Source organism: Moschus berezovskii, chromosome 11 (genome assembly GCF_049115385.1).
Source record: "Moschus berezovskii isolate FMDL1 chromosome 11, NW_MosBer_1.0, whole genome shotgun sequence".
Classification (NCBI taxonomy): domain Eukaryota; kingdom Metazoa; phylum Chordata; class Mammalia; order Artiodactyla; family Moschidae; genus Moschus; species Moschus berezovskii.
The window spans coordinates 31,771,887-31,791,673 of NC_142470.1; the positions used below are offsets into that span (position 1 = coordinate 31,771,887).

Sequence of the window (19,787 nt, forward strand, 5' to 3'; positions counted from 1 at the left end):
CACTTGTCTATTCACTGAATCTCCATTTATTGAGCATCCATTTATGAAACATTTTCTACATATAAACGGAGCCTTTAAAGAAGTAATCAAGGTAAAAGGTCCTACGAGTAGGCACGACTCTAATCGGACTTGTGTCCTTAGGAGAGGAAATTTGGAGACACACAAGAAATACCCGCAGTGCACAGAAACAGAGAAAAGATGACCATGTGAGGACACAGCAAGATGGTTGCCATCTGAAGGCAAAGGAAAGTGCCTTCAGAAGAAACCAAATCTGCCGACACCTTGATTTTGGACTTTTAGCCCCCAAAACTATGAGAAAATAAATTTCTGCTGTTTAAGCCATGCAGTCTGTGGCATTTTGTTAAGGAAGTGCTAACAAATTAATATCGTAAGATATAGCATAATGTCTGTCACAGTAATTATTCAATATGTATTACTCCATCTTAAGAGGCAAAGACTATCACAGTATTCTAAACACTCAGCTCAGTAATAGCACATGGTACTTACAAATAATAACAGAAAATGTGAATGAGTTTAACTGAAGTATAACCCATAGAGGGCTCCAAACACCGGAGTGAATCAGTGAGCTTTATTCCTAAGCATCTAGTACAAAACAGAAGATTCCGAGAATACTACAAGACTAAGGTTGATATTTCAGCAAAATATGCTAAATGATGGTAAGTATGTGAATACACTTAAGGGCTAGAGGAAGCATTAAGTACAGAACAAACAGTGAGTGGGGAACAGTTAAACATAAAACATATCACATATTTATGAGACAATAATTAGGGTCAAATATCTGACCTGGTCACATTTAGAACCTACAAGTTAAAATTCTTCTAGTTAACTTATTTTTGTCCACAGTATCCTCAAGGGAGAATCCAGGTAAACACTCAAGCAATACATATAGCTTCCAAAATGTTGGCTTTTGTCTTCTATGTATATGCTAGCTTTTCCCAAAACGGCCAAGTGTTCTGTAAAACAGAACACTGTAAGCTTTCAAATACTCATGGGAGCTTGTAAAAGTAATACAAAATTCATGTAATTTCCACTTGCTACACAATAGACCCTGAGGTTGTTTTTCTAATACATAACAAGTTGTTCTGTTGCTAAGAAAGAAAACAGGGCTCTTGACTAAAGATATGAAAAAATCTGAACAGAGCCGAACATGCTTTTGAATTATATGATACTTTTTGCATCTAAAACAGTAAAGGAATAAAGTTACAAGTATACCATGTCAACTCTGAGAGACAGAGCCATATCCTTTGATTATACAACTACATTCTATAATAAAAGGTTATTATGTAATAGAAATCAATGCTTCTTTCATTAAAGTAATATTATTTTGATGTGATTATAATTAAGTTACACAGAAGAGGGGGAAAGGATCTGGACTGATCCTTTCTACTGGCTTTTTCTAACCATTCAAATTCATTTATCACTAGCAGTCCTTAGATTTGTTCCAAAATAGAATTCAATTTTAAATGTAGTCCAGAGAATACAATAAAGGGTCATTCTAAAGTAAATGTATAGGTACTCACTAAGGAAACAATTATGACAAATTAAGGAACAATTTAAATAATAATGATAACAAGAACAAATATATGAACTACTAACCTTTATGGAACACTTATCACATCCCAGGTACTATGCTAAAGACTAACATATTCAAGTTGAACCATACGAAAATAACAATTTCATAAGGTAGGGCCTAATATATTTTCTCATCTAATCCTTACAACTACCCCAAGAGAAGAGTAATTATCCCTATTTGCAGATAAGGAAACTAATATTTAGAGGACTTAACTTTATTTCCTAAAGAACTAGGAAGTAAAATGGGGACTGAAGCCTAGGTGCACACCCAAAGACCAGGGTCTCATGACCTACTGCACAATGTCAGTAACCTCTGTGTCTTGAAAACCTAACAGGTTGAGAGTGTAGGTGCTCAAGCACTCTCACACACTGCTTAAGGCCACTATACAGACACTTGTGCAGTTGTACCTTCACCTGGAACCCAGCAAGGGAATCAAAGGAAACTGACAGCCAGCCCATTCTTTACTAGGCAAACTGTGGCCCTGTTACAGATGCCATCTACACTGCAAAGGAGATTCTCTCAGTCACACAAAACTGCAATATTGGTTAACAAGTGCCCCTGATGCTGCTAGAAGATGACATTTTAAATTGTGAGAAAGTTTTAACAACACAGATTTAAAGCCCTAAAAGAGATTATACACTCTCTGATACAGAAGCTTCACCTTAAGGAATTTATCTTAAGGAAATAATTAAGGACACACACAAAACTTATCCTATACTCATCAATATTACAATAGAGAAAAAAGCTAAAAACTCTAATATGCCCAACAATAGGGTATTAGCTATAATACATTCATATGATAAAAATTACATGGTAGAACTACATTAACTAAAACTTTTCACAAAATATTACATGAATGAAAGTTTACAAAAGTTATATTTTTATTTTAGTAAAAATATTATGCATGTATGCATTTCACACATAGTATTTTTGCATATGTGTGTAAGAGAGAGAAAAGGAGGGAGGGAGGGAGGCAGGGGGAGAAAGAGAAAGAAAAAATACTAGGTAACAGGATTATAGGTTATAGGTTACTTTTTTTTCATTTTTATCCTCATAAATTTTGTCCTCATAAATTATATATAATAGTCAAAATAAAACCTAAACAAACAACAAAAACTACAAGAGATAAATGTCCTAAAACAAAGCTTAAAAACTATTAAAAGCAGTAAAAGATACCAAAAGCAGCTATATAAAATTTTATTCTGCCACTTAACTTGGAACTAAAATATGTGATTTACTGTGGTCTAAATTTAGACAAGAAATAATTTGTGTAGAAATGAGAAATCTAGGTCATTCTAACAAGTGAACTGAGTTAAGAACCACTGCCCATAAATACAGACATAAAGTAAAAACTAAAAACTATACTCTAAATATCTTTAGATAACTGAAAGTTTAAGTGAATCTTTTAAAAGAAAAAGCATCTTACTTTTATATCACCTGTTGAAGAAACAGAATTATCAACAGAGTGAGAAAAAGAATGACCCCTGCCATATGGGAACTGGCCTTGGTGTACTCACATTAAACATAAACAACTTTACTGAATACCACTCTGTGACCATGATGGATCAAGATAAAAACAAGACCACTCCATAATCAGATCTGAACACGGACAAAAATATGAGCACTGCCCTACAAAAATAACCAAATATAATCCTATCCTGTGTAAAATGAATGCTGCTTCTTTACCAATCACAACTTTAGTCTGGTTCCATTCTTCTTCCTTTCCAGGTTCTTAAAATACCTGCTGCTACTGCTGCTGCTAAGTCACATCAGTCGTGTCCAACTCTGTGCGACCCCATAAACGGCAGCCCACCTGGTTCCCCCATCTCTGGTATTCTCCAGGCAAGAACACTGGAATGGGTTGCCATTTCCTTCTCCAATGCGTGAAAGTGAAGTCGCTCAGTCCTGTCCGACTCTTAGTGACCCCATGGACTGTAGCCTACCAGGCTCCTCCATCCATGGGATTTCCCAGGCAAGAGTACTGGAGTGGGGTGCCATTTCCTTCTCCTAGTCCCCAAATTACTCCTACTTCCTAAAAGCATCTACTCCACTGCAAAGCTCTACTTCCTTAAATTTTCCTCAAAATCACTTAACACAAGCTCAAATCCTGTATGATTCCCCATGATGTACATTCTCCTTTATTACAATGTATCAATAAATTCGACTTGTTTAATACAGATTATTCCTGGAGGTCTCCCCTGGAAGGCATTAACAAAACTGAGACTATAGATCTGAGTACAGGGTGGGATTCGAGTAAAATAATAAATTATATTGAGTTGGCCAAAAAGTTCATTTAGGTTTTCCATAAGATGTTATGAAAACATTCACAAGATGTTTATTTGCATATGTAAACATATGTACAGTCTATAGAACAGATAATGTCCATCTACCCAAAGGGGTCTTTTGATAAGTAAACTTAACTATAATAAGCTTCCAGAAATCCAAAATGCCCAGTGTTTATCAGCACTGGTGATGGTGACTAAACAAATCAATCTTAAATTTTCAATTATTCAGTTTTCCATCTTATCTGAAAAAAATTAGAATCTAAGTATAAAAAGTGAAAAACAAATCAAGAAACTAAATCTTGAACATAATAATAAAATCCTTGAATTTAAATATATTATCTAATAATTTAATAAATGAATTAGCAAATATAAACTATCATATACAGGATGGATAAAAAATAAGGTCCTACTGTATAACACAGGGAACTATACTCAATATCCTGTGGTAAACCATAATGGAAAAGAATATGAAGAACAATATATGCATATACAACTGAGTCAATTTGCTGTACAAAAGAAATTAAACACAACACTACAAATCAACTATACTTTGATAAAAATTATTTTAAAGAATAATAAAATCCTCTAAATATATTTTTTAGTAATTTAACAAATGAATTCAATAATTAAATTTAATATTTAAGCATATACTTAGTTCTTCAACAAGAAATTTCTAACATGTCATTAAGACTAATTTTTCTATCTGAAATATGGGTAGGTTTTATTTATATTTTAAATTGTCTTCTATTTGATCACTAAAGTCACCCTTGCCCAGTGCATCCTTACCTCCTGGATCCTTATCTGGATTGTACTCCAAAGCATTGCTACAGATGAGGTCAATATCTTTTAGGAAGTCCTTAGCAGTCAGGTAATTATGCTTATCAATTTTAGTTATTACTGTTGATAAGTCCATTGGTTCCTTGATTACTTCAAGATAATCTGAAACCTAAAACAAACACAGTATTTTAATGAAAATTACTTCTGGTATTTCATATAATCTACTCATAAAAACACAAAACAAAAATCAAAGTTATTTTAAAACTAAATCTAGATATCTAGGAAATAATTACATATAAGGATAAAATGATAGAGCAATTTATGCCACTAAAGATACTATGTCATACTTTCCATGAAAAGCTTCAGTTTCAAGTCATATTTAATCAACTCTGAAGAGTTTCTCATCTCGAAATATGAAACCAACTGTGTCAGCTTTTGGTTTTTTTAATCCTTTGGATATACCTGAGAAGAAAATGTATGGGTAAAAGTACCCAATAAGCATCAATAAATGTTACCTAAGCAAAAAAATTTTAAAGGAAAATAAAAAGAAACAGATTTTTTTTTTTTCATATTATTAGAGAAGTTCTTGGGTAGATCTCTTTAAAATCTTAACAAAAACATTTTTTCTTTTTTAGTTTTCCAAGATGAATCGTTTCATGGAAAGAGTTTTCTACTCCTTTGGAGTCATTACAAACATTCTGAGTCAATTATATGGCAAAAGTAGGTATTGCTTCCCTGACTAATAGAAGATTTGCTGGCCTTGTCCCTAAGTATAAGCAAATCTACAAGCAAAAAATAAATTTTGCTTTGTGATATTTTTCTGGGAGATAACCTAAAATAGAAATATTACTCATGACTGCACACTAAATTTTATGTTTTATATCACTTGACCAATTAGAAAGCTCTTCCACCTATATATCTAAAGGCATACCTTGTTTTATTGCACTTCCTTTTATTGCGCTTTGCAGATATTACATTTTTTAAAAACTGAAGGTTTGTGGCAACCCTGCATTGTCAGATGATGGTTAGCATTTTTTAGCAATGAAGCTTTTATTTTTGGAAGCATTTTTAAACTAAGGTATGTACATTGATTTTTTTTTTTTTTTTTTTTTGTAGTCATAATGCCATTACTAGGGCTTCCCTGATAGCTCAGTTGGTAAAGAATCCACCTGCAAGGCAGGAGACCCTGGTTTGATTCCTGGGTCGGATTAAGCTGGAGAAGAGATAGGCTGCCCACTCCAGTATTCTGGGGCTTCCCTGTGGCTTAGCTGGTAAAGAATCTGCCTGCAATGCAGGAGACCTGGGTTGGATCCCTGGGTTGGGAAGATCCCCTAGAGAAGGGAAAGTCTACCCACTCCAGTATTCTGGCCTGAAGAATTCCATGGAATTGCAAAGAGTCAGGCACAACTGAGCAACTTTCACTTCAAGATCCCCATGGAATCACCAAGAATCGGACACAACTGAGTGACTTTCACTTCACTTCACTTCAATGCCATTACAAATTGTAAACGTAACTTTTATATATGCTGACAAACCAAAGAATTCAGAAAACTTCACTTTATTGCAATATGCACTTTATTGCCATGGTCTAGAACTGAACCTACAACATCTCCCAGGTGTGTGTGCCTGGACTGTCTTCCCCAAAGCAAATCTCAAATTAAGTAATTAGTTCTAACATAAAAACAGTCTTAGAAATGTTTAATCAGTCCAGGACCAAATTCTGGGAATATGGTAATTTTTGCCCTATGAAATTAAAGGCTAGTTTTCGTCACTGTAGATAGCACAGATGCCTTTTAAATTTGCATATATAATATATATTTACATGTATAAATACACCTATATGCCTATGCCTATAGAATAACATAAGCATATGAAGGTCAGTCTTCATTACAATCCCAAAGAAAGGGAATGCCAAAGAATGCTCAAACTACCGCACAATTGCATTCATCTCACACACTAGTAAAGTCATGCTCAAAATTCTCCAAGCTAGGCTTCAGCAATATGTGAATCGTGAACTTCCAGATGTTCAAGCAGGTTTTAGAAAAGGCAGAGGCACCAAAGATCAAATTGCCAACATCGCTGGATCATGGAGAAAGCAAGAGTTCCAGAAAAACATCTATTTCTGCTTCACTGACTATGCCAAAGCCTTTGACTGTGTCAATCACAATAAACTGTGGAACATTCTGAAAGAGATGGGAATCCCAGACCACCTGACCTGCCTGTTGAGAAACCTGTATGCAGGTCAGGAAGCAACAGTCAGAAATGGACATGGAACGACAGACTGGTTCCAAATAGGAAAAGGAGTACGTCAAGGTTGTATATTGTCACCCTGCTTATTTAACTTATATGCAGAGTACATCATGAGGAATGCTGGGCTGGAAGAAGCACAAGCTGTTATCAAGATTGCCGGGAGAAATATCAATAACCTCAGATATGCAGATGACACCATCCTTATGGCAGAAAGTGAAGAGGAACTCAAAGGCCTTTTGATGAAAGTGAAAGAGGAGAGTGAAAAGGTTGGCTTGAAGCTCAACATTCAGAAAACGAAGATCATGGCATCTGGTCCCATCACTTCATGGGAAATAGATGGGGAAACAGTGGAAACAGTGTCAGACTTTATTTTTTTGGGCTCCAAAATCACTTCGGATGCTGATTGCAGCCACGAAATTAAAAGACGCTTGCTCCTTGGAAGGAAAGTTATGACCAGCCTAGATAGCATATTAAAAAGCAGAGACATTACTTTGCCAACAAAGTCCCGTCTAGTCAAGGCTATGGTTTTTCCCGTGGTCATGTATGGATGTGAGAGTTGGACTGTGAAGAAAGCTGAGCACCGAAGAATTGATGCTTTTGAACTGTGGGGCTGGAGAAGACTCTTGAGAGTCCCTTGGACTGTAAGGAAATCCAACCAGTCCATTCTAAAAGAGATCAATCCTGGGTGTTCACTGGAAGGACTTATGCTAAAGCTGAAACTCCAATACTTTGGCCACCTCATGCGACGAGTTGACTCACTGGAAAAGAGTCTGATGCTAGGAGAGATTGGGGGCGGGAGGAGACGGGGACGACAGAGAATGAGATGGCTGGATGGCATCACCAACTCGATGGACATGAGATTGAGTGAACTCCGGGAGTTGGTGATGGACAGGGAGGCCTGGTGTGCTGTGGTTCATGGGGTCGCAAAGAGTCGGACACGACTGAGTGACTGAACTGAACTGAACTGATATATACACATATTACTTATGTTTTTAAAATTGTAGGTAGGTATGTGTGCATGTTCTAATTTATTTTTCATCCTCTATGAGCTAAAAAGCCAGCCAATCTCCTTACAGGGGAGTAATGGAGCTTTACCCAACAAGCAATAGCTCAGAAGGTATTAGTTGGATTCTTGGCTCTGACACTTGATACATATTGTGTATATGTGGAAAACATTTTATAAACCTTTGCACTATAAAACTTTATATTACTAAAGACCATAAAATTTCAGCACCTATGTTTAACTTTAAATTCACTGCTTATTTTCTAAACATTTTTTTCTCTGCAATTTGCTTTGAAATTCAGTGTTTTTAGACATTTCAAATTCATATAAGTTTTTGTGTTTTAGGTTATCTAAATGTTATTATTTTAGTTTCCCCTCTCTATCCTTCCCAGAGACTCCTATGTTTTCAGCCTTAAAAGCAAACAAAGTAGTAAAGAAATTGAGGAGAAAAAAAAAGAGGAAAAGAGAAAACATAAATCTAAAATCAAAGTTTTAACTGACCAACATTTTCCATCCCCTTCTATTGCCTTACCACCATTTGCATAACTTTTACTCTATCACAGACGGCATGTGAAATCTGAAAATCTCTTCTGGTTAAACAGAAAATGTTTTCCTGGGCAAAGACCAAGCTGGTTCCCTCTCAGCCTGGGAGACTGACTTGGGGGCAAGTCCTTACCAATTAAGTGTCAGCGTTCCCATAACCAATTTGAAATAAACATTTTTAACAACCTTTAAAGGCGGCTTATGGTTTTAAGATTTTCTGAAAACACCATGAGATTAAAAACTATGCTTCATAAATACAGAATCATATGTATTAATTGTAAAATTAACTGTAAATAGGCAAGCCTTGTCATTCCAGCAGAAAAAGATGGAAGATAGCTGTGATATAAAGAACATGGGCTTCAAATTTTAAGAAATATTTTTCTTGGTGTGTCACTTGACAATGAGCCTCAGTTTCTTCAACTGCAAACATAATAATGACCTCTGTTATTGGTGCTGAAAGGATCAAATAGCAAAAACTATGTGTTGTGGATAAATATACAAATAAAATTATACAGTCCCTTTATTCCCAAAAGGGAGATGTGGAAGAATAGATATATTCAGGCTTTCCAAGAGGAAAACCATAACACTAGCTCCCAGTCATAGACAAGGTAATGGTTCCAAAGGAATCTGCTCAGATCCAAGAGTACAGATTTCACAACAAGGAGACAACATTAAACTCTGAACCACTTTATAATTCAAATTTTAAAAAAGAGTAAAAAATTAAAAATAAAAACACCAAAGTTGTTCAAACATGGAGTCTGAACTATAAGACGAAGGCTAGTCAAGATTGCATCATGTTCATCCACACACTACATTATCCCAGGATAAAACAAAATAAAATAAAATGTATTCTACAGTATTATAATAGATTCCAAATGGAAAATTTCTTTTTTCATCATCACAAATCATGCTCCCACAAGGACACAAAACAATACACATAGAAAGTTAGAAATTTTCCACTGGGAGCAGAGAAAATTCTTACAGAGAAAAATAATAGGCTGTGCTTAACTTCAAATAGCATCTTAGTCAGAGGCATTTCCAAAATAATGAAAGACAAATTTCAGGTTTCTTAGCTACCACTTTCAGTAAGATATACACACAATTTGGGAAACTGGTATTAATTGATTAATACCAATATTCTTTGGGAAAGCAGGATTTATCCTGGAATAAAAATAGTCTAGTATGGACAATTCACTGAGGTAACTTTTAATCCTCTTCTTAAATTAAAGAATAAGAGATCGCAAAGATCAGTACTAATTAAGAGGACATATACAAACTGTCACTAATTTCACCCAAAGTCACCAGATGTTTGCTGATGACACTGGTAGTTATCACATGGATTAAAATTTTACAGGCTAGTGGTAATATTCATCCATGCCTTTGCTTTTTTTCCTTCCAAAAAAAGATGTCAATATTTTTTTCTTTTAGCCAGTTCAACTTCATTGTTTGCACACTACTGAAACAAGACCTCTTCAATATCCACCGGTTTGCTGAAGATGTTAAAGCGTTTATCTGTCGCCAGCCTCTTGGTTACATCCCTGAGAAACAACCGCAACTCTCTTAAAGTATTTTCCTCTTGGTCCTCCATCCGAATTTTCTCTGATTCTGATAACTGACGAGGCGGAGAAGGTAATGCAAGTGGAAGTACCTCCATTGCACAAAGACCTGAAGAAAGTAGAAGAAATTGTTAAGATTCCAACATGGCAGGTCCATGACCTACCTCAATTATTTTTCTGGCACTCCCTTGAAATGTTCTTTTAAGAAGAGAATTCCAAATATACAGGAACCATGCAAATCCGGCAGGTAAAGATTTGAATGGGAACAAAAGTACATAAGGGAATTACTTATAAAATAACTTGCAACAGGACTTCTTTAAAGGGCACATGATATAATTTTAAATAATTTGATCTTGAGACATTATTTACATACAACTTTAAGAGAAATATTTTAAATCAACATAAATATCTTCAGGTGAAGTACTTGTATATGGTTTGCTGAAGTCAGCTTTATTTAAAGATTGTTTCTCAAAACAAGATTGCTTTATATGCATGAAAGTTAAACAGGCAAGTACTAATCCTTTGATCCCTCCCATTCCCAAACACTTTGATTTTACACAAGTCTCCTACTCTCATATTCTTAATACAACACAGTTAGGGTAGTAAATGGCACCTGCAGGGCATGGGGGGGAAAGTAGTAACTAAAAAAAAAACCCAAAGACATGGAGAAGATGGAAAACCCAGTCTTAAGTTTTATATATAAATCTATGGTATTCACTATATATTGTAAAACAAACAAAACATCTTCTTAGAAGGTAAAGTATTAACTTGCCTAATCATAATGCTCTCTAATTCCTTAAAAGATTTTCCTGGTATCACACTGAAGCTCAGGATTAAAATTCTAAGTATTCTTGCTGATTTCTAAATAGCCCCTAAGATGAAAAATGAAAGTCAACAGGAGGAACAACTCAAAAAAAAAAATAATAATAATGTTAATCCTTAACATAGAAAATTCAGATCTACAGGACTTTAATATATCTAGGAACATGCAAGATACTTTATTAAAATGAATCACTTTAATAATAAAATATTTTAAATGCTGTTATTTAGATTAGCAGAAGGCAACAACCAATAACCAGAAGGTATAACTTCCATGTTGAATTTCCCAAGGTTTCTGGGGGGAAAACCCCACAGCTACATTCATTTGATAGATGTTCATCTTATAAACACTGAGAAAAATGTGAAAAGGAGCCACTAAAAGGCCATAGATTTATTAAAGTATTGGATAATATAACCACTGAAAAACAAAGAAGTATTTAATAACATAACCAATGAAAAACAAAGAAGTATGAAACAGTAAGGAGTTGGCAGAAATGGGAAATGTATTTAAATATCCCATAAGAACAGCCACGAGAAACACACAAAAATAGAACAAAAGCGGCTTAATTTTTTTCTAATAAACAGGACTGCTATTTTTTCAGACACTGAAAGATTAATCAAGAGGATCTTATCTTTTACCATCTTTAAGATTAGGAAAAGAAACTACTGAATAACTTAGAATGCAGCCCTTTCTTAAGTCAGAGGACTGAATAATTTTGAGGCCTCTCTTAAGGCCAAGAAAACTCTAATGCTTAAAGAGAGCCATGATAGACTTCCAAGTGCCTAGCATAATATATTTAACAAAATAGGTGTTGAATAAATATTTTAAATCAATTAATAAATTAAATAAACCAGAAAAGGCAATTGTTCTAATCAGGCCCAACAAAACAACCCTGACCCAGAAAGCAATCAACACAACACCTGTTGTTCACAACCTACTAGTTCAAGCCCTCAGTACTAAAAATGACTAAAACAGAGCAGAACTAAAGACTTTTTCTATGACTTTTTGAGTCACATAAATCTACTAGAGCATCTGGATTGAAGTGATAAGGAGACTACTTCATTAACAGCCATCCATTAGAAAAGCTTTAATGATGAGGCTGTATTTCCCAATCTCAAGTCAGTTAAACATAATGGCCACTTCCCTGTGTCCATCTAAAGTTAAACAAAACCTGAAAAGCTGTCTTCCACAAAGAACTGTTTCGTTTTAATGACTCCAAGAAAGGATATTTCTTAATTCCAATGCCCCCCACCCCCATTTTCCTAAAGGCTTTAGGAACTTTACCAGTGTGTTTCCTTCGTGGTGGAGCCATTGAGGCCTGATTGAGAATCAGTTCTTGGAAAAATTTTCTTCTGTCCTCTTCAATAGGCCTTTGAATATATAAGACCTCTTCGTACTGTATTCTAAAGATACATTTAACCTACACACATACACACACACACACACACAAAGACATTAAATATTAAGAGAATTAAAAGCTTATATATTATACCAAATTATAATTTCTTCAATCTCGGTACCATTTTCAATGTTCACTGAATATTCATGCGGAATTAAAGTAGTCTTAGGCTATGCTGTTGAGAGGTTCAACCTCATGGAATAAACAAATATGAAATAATGATCCAGTTCAAGTCATTAATAAATTATGACATAAAAAAGAATAATTGATTACAATAGTCAGATGGAGACAATCGAAGAGCTGTTACATGAGCTGAAAAGTAATTATCTATAATCTGTCAACACAACAGAGAGCAAGGAGGATGCTAACAGCATCGCCTTCTCATAAGACGTTTTTGTGTGCTTCCTATCCACTGACTTCCCCTCCTGGGCTCTTTACCTACCGAGTATATCCCACTGGATCCTCTGGAATCCTAGTTTCAGAGCAGACAAACTATACTTTCAAACTCATCAAAGGATGCTCCACAGTGACATCACCTTCCATGCAAAACTCCCAAGCAAAATTAAGCCTGCCATACTCATATCCCAATTCCTTCCAGTTAGTGACTGCCACCTCTCCTTTGTTCACCTACTCTATAAAGACTTTGACCTCAGATGTCCCCTTTCTAAACTATGCTGTTTAAATCCTCTTTACATCATTCACATTTGTCTGTACTCTTTATTTGATTTTTTTTTAAGAAGGTCTATTTTCTACTTCTAGACACCAAACTTCCTGAGAACAGAATTCATCTATTTTCCTATACCTATCACTATACCTGGTACCTGCTGCTGCTGCTGCTGCTGCTGAGTCACTTCAGTCATGTCCGACTCTGTGTGACCCCACAGACAGAAGCCCACCAGGCTCCCCCTGGTACCCAGCAATGCGTAATAAGCATGGACTGAATGAGCAAAGCTTGAGGTTTTGTTTCCCAGCCCACATCAAATTGGAAACTGCAAATAAAACAAGGAAAAAGGTCGCTAATACGGAAAGAAGTCCCAACCATGATAGTATGGAAATACTGGATTAAAATTTAAGACATCAGATTCTAGCCCAAATTCAGGCATACATTTCTTACAAACTTTGGACAGTCCATTCAGTTTGTCACTATGAATTGTAGAAATTCTTAAAAATTATTTTAACCTATCTTTGTAACAAGGAGGTACATAAAGTCCCTCACTTTACAGATGAAAAAACTTAGGCTTAGAAAGGTTTATGTGACTGGCCTGAGGTCATAGAATGAATAAATAAAGAAGATTAGATTATATAAGCTGTAAAGGCCATTTTTAACTCTAAAATTCTAAGACAGAGAAGAGACAATTAATGAAAAAGAGCCATCAGAATTCAGCATTTGGATGGGAAATTACCTCAACTCAAAGCCAAATCCTTCAAGAGTTAATATAAAATTTCACCTTGTGCCCATCCAATATTTTCTTTGAATACCACCTTCTGTAAAAATCCTTTAAACCTTTCAATCTATGCAATGCAAGGCTTTTCTTGAAAGTTCTGGCAAACAAATTTACTAGTGAACATCCATTATGTGCCAAATATCATGCCAGACACTGTAGTTATAAATCTGAAGAAAAGAGGCTTACTTCCTGCTGTCAAGTCTCAAATTCTCACAAGAAAGTAGTATGATACCATGCCAGAAGTGTTATAACAGAGCTAGTGAAACAGAGGAGACCCTACAAGGGGCAAAGGTGAAGATATAACGAATATACAGAGAAGACACAGCAGAAAATGCTAACGTTAACTGATCTTTAAAAATAAACAGAACTCAATACCCTGGCAGTAACAAGATTTTGTTCAAGTGTTTTGTTCAAAGCAAAACATTTAATTTCAGTTTTAAATATTCTTCCTTCTGATCATTTTTCAACATTGTGTTGAACTTCGTGAATACAAAAGCAAACCAAAATCAAGTCCACAATAATCCCCCTGATTTGCCTGTCTGATTACTATCAACAGCCTGTTTTTCTTTAAATTCACTCCTAACTATCTTCTGATGTTCCCAGACTCAAACTTCATGCTGCAACAAGACAAAACTCATATTAATTCCCTGAACAAATCATGTTCTCTTTCACACTGGTTCACAATGGTTTTTATATATGCCATTCACTCTTTCCTAAACTTTTTTTTTTTTAAACTCTCCGCTCAAGCCAATATTTTTTGGGTGAAGCTTTCTCTGACTTTCCCAGATAAACTTAGACATACCTTCTACTTTCTCTCTGAAACTTTAAGTTCCATAATTGTTAGCAAATTAATTCAGCTGTGCAACCATCACAAGTCAGTTTTACTAAAAAAATATTTCTATTACCTCCAGAAAGTTCCCCTGTGCCCATCTGAAGTCTATCCACACTTCACTCCCAGCTGACAACCACTGGTTTGGTTTCTGCATCTAGAGATTTCATTTCTTCTGGAAATCGCCTATCATAGAACTGGTAATCTTCTGTGCCTAGCTTCTCTCACTTTTATAATAATATATTGAGGTTCACTCATGCTGGACAATGTATCAGCAGTTTACTTATTGCTGAATAATATTTCACTCTGTATATATGACATTTTGCTTCACTAATCACCAATTAATGAATACTTGGATTATTTCCACTATGAAGAATAATGCTAGTAGGAATACTGGTATACAAATCTCTAGTTGAATGTATGTTTATACTTCTCTGGAGTTAGTTACCTAGGAGTGAAAATGCTGAGTCATATCATAACATTTTAAGAACTGCCAGCTTTTCAATGTGGCTACACCATTTTACAATCCTCCAGCAATATATAAGAACTCAAGTTTCAACTTTTATCTGCTTCCTTGTTTAAAAATCTCTTTTCTTTTCTTTGTTCAACCTTGGACTCTTTTCTCCTAATTCTCCTAAATAGAAATAACTTGTAATTCTCATATATCTCAACTAAAATTCTCCAACTGTTCTCAGAAAAAATCTTCAGGGTCCACAGAAGTATATTACTTACACTAGAATTTTGCAAAAAAAAGGAATGAGGTTAGGCAGGACTTAGGTAAAGCCTTTGTGGTAATTCAATGGTCAATTTCTTTTTCCATGTAACAAACATTTACTAAGCAATTCTAGTGTATCAGGAAGTGAAGGGCTATAAGACAGTCCCCTCCTCTCAAAGAGCTTGTGATAGCGATTAGAGACTCAAATGTTTTGGTCTCCACACTTCATTAAACTCTTAAAAATTACTCAAGAACCCAAAAGAGCTTTTGTTTATCTGGGTTATATTGGCCAATATCTATGTACTAAAAATTAAAACTAAGAACTTTCCAAATAATGTATTCAGTTAAAAACTATTATATGTCAACACTAAAATATATTCTGATGAACTTATTTATGAAACAGAAACAGAATCACAGACCGAGAGAACAGACTTGTGGGTGCCAAGGGGGTGGGTTATATTGGGAGTTTGGGATTAGCAGATACAAACTATTACATACAAAATGAATAATAGAAGAGAATATGAATGTATGTATAACTGAATCACTTTGCTGAACAGTAGAAATTAACACAATGCTATAAATCAAAGATAATTCAATAAGATAAATTTAAAAACACATATTCTGTTGAATATCATTATTGACTCAATGGACATGAACTTCAGCAAACTCCAGGATATAGTGGAGGACAGGGAAGCCTGGTGTGCTGTGGTCCATAGGGTTCCAAAGAGTCGAACATGATTTAGCGACTGAACAACAAAACACTCTTTTGAAAGACATATTTTTTCAAAATATAAAATATTATATATATAAAATAAAATTCAGTGAGAAAAGTAGCACTATTTTACATTTCTTCAAATTTCTTTAATGTCTGGCTTAATGAAAGACAACTGGATTCTCATTTTCTGTTTCTGCATTCAATCTGCTACAATAATGTTGTGATTGGTATACATTAAGAAAACCCGTATTCAAGAAGATACAGGGCTTCCCAAGTGGCTCAGTCATAGAGAATCCACATGCCAATTCAGGAGACACGTGTTCAACCCCTGGTCTGGGAAGATACCACATGATGCAAAGCAACTAAGCCCACGCACCATAACCACTGAGATTGTGCTCTAGACCCCAGGAACCACAACTACTAACCCCATGTGCCACACCTACTGAAGTCCATTGTGCCCTAAAGCCCATACTTCACATCAAGAGAAGCCACAGCAATGAGAAGCCCACACACCACAACTAGAGTGTACCCTCACTCCCTGCAACTAGAAAAAAGCCAGCGTAGCAACAAAGACTCAACACAGCCAAAATAACCAAAATAAGACACACAGCTTAAAAAAAAAAATGTGACAAATCTCTGAAAGTCTTGTGGGGCCCACAGGGGTCCATGGATCACAATTTGATAACAGTCTAGAACGATGATTTCTAATTTTTTTTGGATGAAATGCCATATCAGTTTAAAAAAAATTGAAAATATTCCCTCCAGTACATGCATATTTAAACATATTATTTTACTAATATTACCATTTCTACTATGAAACATACTCACTATAATATTTAAGATAATATGAAAAATAAAGTCCGTCTAGTCAAGGCTATGGTTTTTCCAGTAGTCATGTACAGATGTGAAAGTTGGACTATAAAGAAAGCTGAGTGCAGAAGAATTGATACTTTTGAACTGGAGTGTTGAAGGAGACTCTTGAGAGTCCCTTGGACTGCAAGGAGGTCCAACCAGTCCATCCTAAAGGAGATCATTCCTGGGTGTTCACTGGGGGGACTGATGTTGAAGCTGAAACTCCAATACTTTGACCACCTGATGCAAAGAGCTGATTCATTTGAAAAGACCCTGATGCTAGGAAAAATTGAGGGCAGGAGGAGAAGGGGACGGCAGAGGATGAGATGGTTGGATGGACATGAGTTTTGGGTAAACTTGGGGAGTTGGTGATGGACAGGGTGACCTGGCGTGCTGTGGTTTATGAGGTCGCAAAGAGTCGGACACGACTGAGCGACTGAACGACTGAACTCTGGACTTAGAAAAGAGGGAAAGATACAAAGACACATTTACAAGAGAATTTTAAAAGGGGTCTAAAGGATGAAATTGTCACTTTGTCCCACAGAAAGAAAACATGTTTGTATCCCTATTAGTCCCATGATGACTAATTCTTTTTTGTTTTGCTTTGCTTTTAAAAATTTAGTAGAGAACCTTTTCATCTTTTCTTGAGTTTATTTCCTGATGAGAACAGTAAGTAGCATTTATTACAGAAGATTTAGAAAACAGATAACAAAAATAACTAAAATCTTAAGACCCAGTGATAATTACTATTATTAATAGTTACATATAGTTTTATTTATATATGTGACTATATAACACATAATTATTTCTATATAAACCCAGATAATGCCACACATACTGATATAATGCCTATAACTTTTAACAATATATTCAAGCATCTTTCCACGACATTAAATGTTTTCTACATCAATATTTTTAATGGTCTCACTGTATTTCATGGAAGGAATCTACTATGACCTAACCAATCCCCTACTATAGGATATTGAGTTTCCAATCTATGAAGAAAAGCTATGATAAATACTCTTGTATTTTTTGTGTTGCCTGTGCCGTATCTTTGTGTTTGTTCCTAAAAAACTCTGTCCATGAAGAAAGGCTATGGTACTCTTTGTGCTGTTTGTGCTCTACCATTTCTATCTCTGAAAAACTACTTATCTATAAATGGCATTGCTGAACTTTTTTATTTAAATCTATTACTATGAACTGTCCTGAAGAGAGTTTATGAAACCTTTCTTTTTTAATCTGTATCTTATTGTTATTTTAATTTACCACTGAATTTTCTTAAATACACTATAGTAACTGGCCATTTCTTTCTTTTAGAATCACTTAGTTTTTTGTTACCCACTGTGTACTTCAATTCTTCTTCCATCAATCTGACACCTTGCTAACCTACTCAGTTGGCAACTCTCTATGCTTTTTATTTATTAATCAAATATTTATCAATACGCACTAAGTATTATTCACTACTATATTTGTCTGTGACCGAAACAGAACAATATACTAATGGCAAAGCTGAAATTAAAATGAAAGGCTTGGGGCAGAGGAGGCTTTTCTAAGGACAATTAATATAAATTAACATAAAATATATAATGTAACCAGTAGTCTAACAAAATCTCCATAATCTTCACCCCACAAATAAGTGTGTCACTTTGTCCCACAGTGACTATCCTTGATACCTTTAGTAACTATTTGGTATAATAAAGGTGAAGAATACAGAAGATGGGAGGGTGGGTGCTGAAATTTTAGGATTCAATGCTAGTAAATTTCTAGTATTTTAGCCATTAATTAAGGATACTGGAATTCACAAAAAAAGTATAACAATATAGCAACACTGAAAATGTATCTGATGCAATGTTAGCTTTTATAAAACTAAACTAACAATAAAATCACATATGCAAATAAACAAGAATATACAAAATTAAAACTGCTGTATCACAAAGACAGGTTTAGTAATACTTTTATTTACAAATTTTTTAACAATATAGGGACACTTTAGGCAAATATATATTTCTGCCTAGAACCCTTAATTATTCTAATTTTCTTTAGTTTTTATAAAATTATAATAATAAAACTAGTTGAGAGGATAAAATTTTAAGATGTGGCTCCTACGTTCAGTTATGTCCAGGTTCAGTCCATTCTTCTAAATCATTTCAAAAGCACTCCTACTTTAAAATACTAATACCAAATATTTTGTGGTTCTGTAGTTTCCAAAATAAATTCACATATATTATCTCACACCAACAAGTGTATTTTTCTGACTATTACTGCACACATCTTTGCACTAAACTTTACCACTCCCTGTGATTAAAGAAAAAAAAAAAATTCTGATTAATGGTCTCAATAATATCAGACTCTGAATAAAAAAAGAGAAATATTCTACATTTAATATACTTTTCTTACAAGAGCAGTAAGGTGTACAAATTCACTTTAGCAAGATGTATAAAAAGAGCTGAAACAGAACAAAAGAACTTGGTAAAAAAATCTGAATCATAAAATTCTAGGTAATCAAGATTTAGACTATAAAATTTGAAACACATAAAGCTTGTTTAAGAACTGTGTTGCTTGGGCAAAATATTTCTAAGCACTTCTAAAGGAGATTATTTCAAAACCTGGTATGCTGGGAATGTTAAAATAATTTCTTAAAAAAGCAATTTCATTCACAAGTTCATCTCATTTTTTTCTGAAACAACTGTGATTTTTACCTTATTCTCTAATATTGAGTTGCATTTGAATTCAAATGTTAAATATCAGGTTTTAAAAATATGCACAACATGATGCTACCAATGAAAGACAGGCAAGGTCAAATCCCACCAAATAATCTAACAGATGGTAAGAAGGAGAAGAATAATTATTATAACAGCACTGACGATGATACAGCTAAGGTGTTCTTAGTAGTTACTATATACATCATGGTGCAGTCTAAGCATGAATTATCTCACAATTCACAAAAACACTGAGGAATATATCAAAATATATATTAAAAAATAATAAACCGAAACTTAAAAAA

At 34.6% G+C, this 19,787-nt stretch overlaps 1 protein-coding gene across 4 annotated transcripts in view; it reads right to left on the reverse strand.

Annotated features, from left to right (window-relative positions):
• ATAD2B (ATPase family AAA domain containing 2B) overlaps positions 1 to 19,787 on the reverse strand; it is a 119,622-nt gene that overhangs the window by 19,250 nt on the left and 80,585 nt on the right. For 2 of the 4 annotated variants that reach the window (XM_055401022.2, XM_055401020.2), the window contains 3 exons: positions 12,113 to 12,248; positions 9,936 to 10,117; positions 4,666 to 4,825 (listed from right to left, as the gene is read on the reverse strand). In XM_055401022.2, coding sequence (XP_055256997.2) covers positions 4,666 to 4,825; positions 9,936 to 10,117; positions 12,113 to 12,248 — 478 coding nt within the window. Of the gene's footprint in view, positions 1 to 4,665; positions 4,826 to 9,920; positions 10,118 to 12,112; positions 12,249 to 19,787 lie in introns of all 4 variants that reach the window. The other 2 variants (XM_055401021.2, XM_055401018.2) reach the window with 1 other exon arrangement.